This window comes from Mauremys mutica, chromosome 9, assembly GCF_020497125.1.
Source record: "Mauremys mutica isolate MM-2020 ecotype Southern chromosome 9, ASM2049712v1, whole genome shotgun sequence".
Classification (NCBI taxonomy): Eukaryota; Metazoa; Chordata; order Testudines; family Geoemydidae; genus Mauremys; species Mauremys mutica.
The window spans coordinates 106,190,263-106,192,377 of NC_059080.1; the positions used below are offsets into that span (position 1 = coordinate 106,190,263).

General features: G+C 47.8%; 1 protein-coding gene across 1 annotated transcript; it reads left to right on the forward strand.

Annotated features, from left to right (window-relative positions):
* Window positions 1-446: 446 nt before the first annotated feature.
* Window positions 447-1,753, forward strand: LOC123376859 (uncharacterized protein F54H12.2-like). Its single transcript, XM_045029101.1, has 2 exons — window positions 447-1,262; window positions 1,421-1,753. The coding sequence occupies exons 1-2, from the start codon at window positions 447-449 to the stop codon at window positions 1,751-1,753; spliced, it is 1,149 nt and encodes a 382-aa protein (XP_044885036.1).
* Window positions 1,754-2,115: the final 362 nt, after the last annotated feature.

Consider the following 2,115-nt stretch of genomic DNA (forward strand, 5'->3'; position numbering starts at 1 on the left):
TCTACAGGAATTATTACAAAGCCCAGGCTGGATATGACCTTCCTGGATATCATGGGGCCCCCGTGATGTACGGGGCTGGTGTGGGTGGAATATTTCGTAGCCTCTTTCGAAAAGCTGTACCGCTTTTGAGGAGAGGGCTAGAGATTATTAAACCCCACGTAAAAACTGCCGCTCAAAACATAGCTAAAGACGTGGTAGGTCATGTCTCCCGGGCTGTTCTGGAGAAGGTGGGGAATACAGCTTCACAGGAAGGAGCGGGGCTGATGTACATTAAAAGGAGGAAGAGAAAGAGAAATACGTCATACCCGCGACGCACAGGTCCCCCGAAACCCTTTAAAAGAAGGGCTTTGACACGCAGGGCCAGCCATAAACGAAAGTCCAAGAGGAAGCCTGGGCAAAAGAGGGAGACGCGCGCTGCCTGCTAAAAGAGACATATTTTAATCGATATGGCTTTTGTTCACTGCGGGTCTGAAGAGTGCGCCAAATCCGAACTAGACTTGTTTCAAATAGCCCCTACGCAGACCAGCATCGAAAAAAGCATTTACATTGAGGTGCCACCTCTATCGGCCGTTACGGAGTCTGCCCCCATTGACTTTTTTATAGCAGGGAATGGCATAGATTATATGGATTTAAACAACACGCTGCTTTACCTGTGTTGCAAGATTGTAAAAGGAGACGGAACTGAACTTGCCGCGGACGCCGAAGTGGGCCTGGTGAATTACCCTGTGGCCTCTATTTTCAGCCAGTTGGATGTTACTCTGGGAGACCGCCTTGTAAGCCAAAGCAACAATTGTTATCCTTACAGGGCCTTTATAGAATCAGTGCTCAATTACAGCGATGACACCCTCGCCACGCAATTTTCTGCCGGTCTGTTTTACAAAGACACTGCTGGACAACATGAAAAAACAGAGTTGGATGGAAGGAATCTAGGGTTTGTGAGGCGTGCAAAGCTGACGGCCGAAAGCAGAACGGTAGAGCTGCTGGGCCATCTACACAGTGACCTGTTTTTTCAAGAAAAACTTTTGTTAAACGGAGTGGATGTGAAAATTAAACTGACGCGCAGTAAAGACGCTTTCTGTTTAATGGGCAGCGCGGCTGAAGGCTTTAAACTGCGCATTGTATCAGCGTCCCTTTTTGTGAAGAAAGTACGGGTGGCCCCGGGTGTCCGTCTGGGGCACGCGGAGGCCCTGCTTGCCTCTAATGCTAAATACCCCGTGGACCGTGTGGGAATGAAAGTGTTTAGCATCCCTGCGGGCAGCAGGGTCAGTAACCAGGAGAACCTGTTTTTGGGACAGTTACCCAAAATGCTCGTCTAGGGTTTGTGGATAACGATGCCTTTAGCGGAAGTTACACTAAAAATCCCTTTCATTTTAAACATTACGATATAAATTTTGTGGCCTTGTATGTGGATGGTGAACAGGTACCGACCAAGCCTCTGCAACCGGACTTCGAGGCAGGACGCTGCGTGAGAGAATACATGAATCTGGTACAGACAGCTGGTAAACACATGAAAGATCGTTCTTTGTTAATTGACCGGGAGGAGTTTGCACAGGGTTACACCTTGTTTGCCTTTGACCTGTCTCCCGACCAGGAATGTGCAGATCATTATTCCCTAATTAAAACTGGGAACCTGAGAGCAGAAATACGTTTTGGAAAGGCTTTGACAGTCACCGTTAATATGATCGTGTATGGGGTTTTTGACAATGTCATAGAGATAAATCAGAGAAGAAACGTTCTGTTTGACTACATGTGAACATGGACACCGTGCAGCTCTCACGTGTCTTATCAACGGATCCTTACACGAAAAAGAATTTCTTAGATGTGTTCCCTTGTGATTGGCTCCCTGGAGGCAAGCTGTCTCAGAGACCCCTAGGTTTGGTGGTGAACACGCATCCGCACAACCAACCGGGTGAACACTGGCTCGCCCTGTATCTGGCGGAGCGTAACCGTGGAGAGTTTTTTGACTCATATGGGCAACCCCCGAACAGCGTGTTGTTTCCTAAAAGCATTATGAAATTTTTAAACAAAAATGCCACAGACCTGGTGTTTCACAATAGACAATTACAAGACCCCCGCTCCGTCGCCTGTGGCTATCACTGCGTGTTTTTCTTACAT

Excerpts from the sequence above, each read along its gene's own strand:
- LOC123376859 (XM_045029101.1), top strand. The coding sequence starts at position 447 with ATGGCTTTTGTTCACTGCGGGTCTGAAGAGTGCGCCAAATCCGAACTA. Across the intron at positions 1,263-1,420 it reads GCATCCCTGCGGGCAGCAGG|GTACCGACCAAGCCTCTGCA; the intron begins GTCAGTAACCAG and ends GATGGTGAACAG.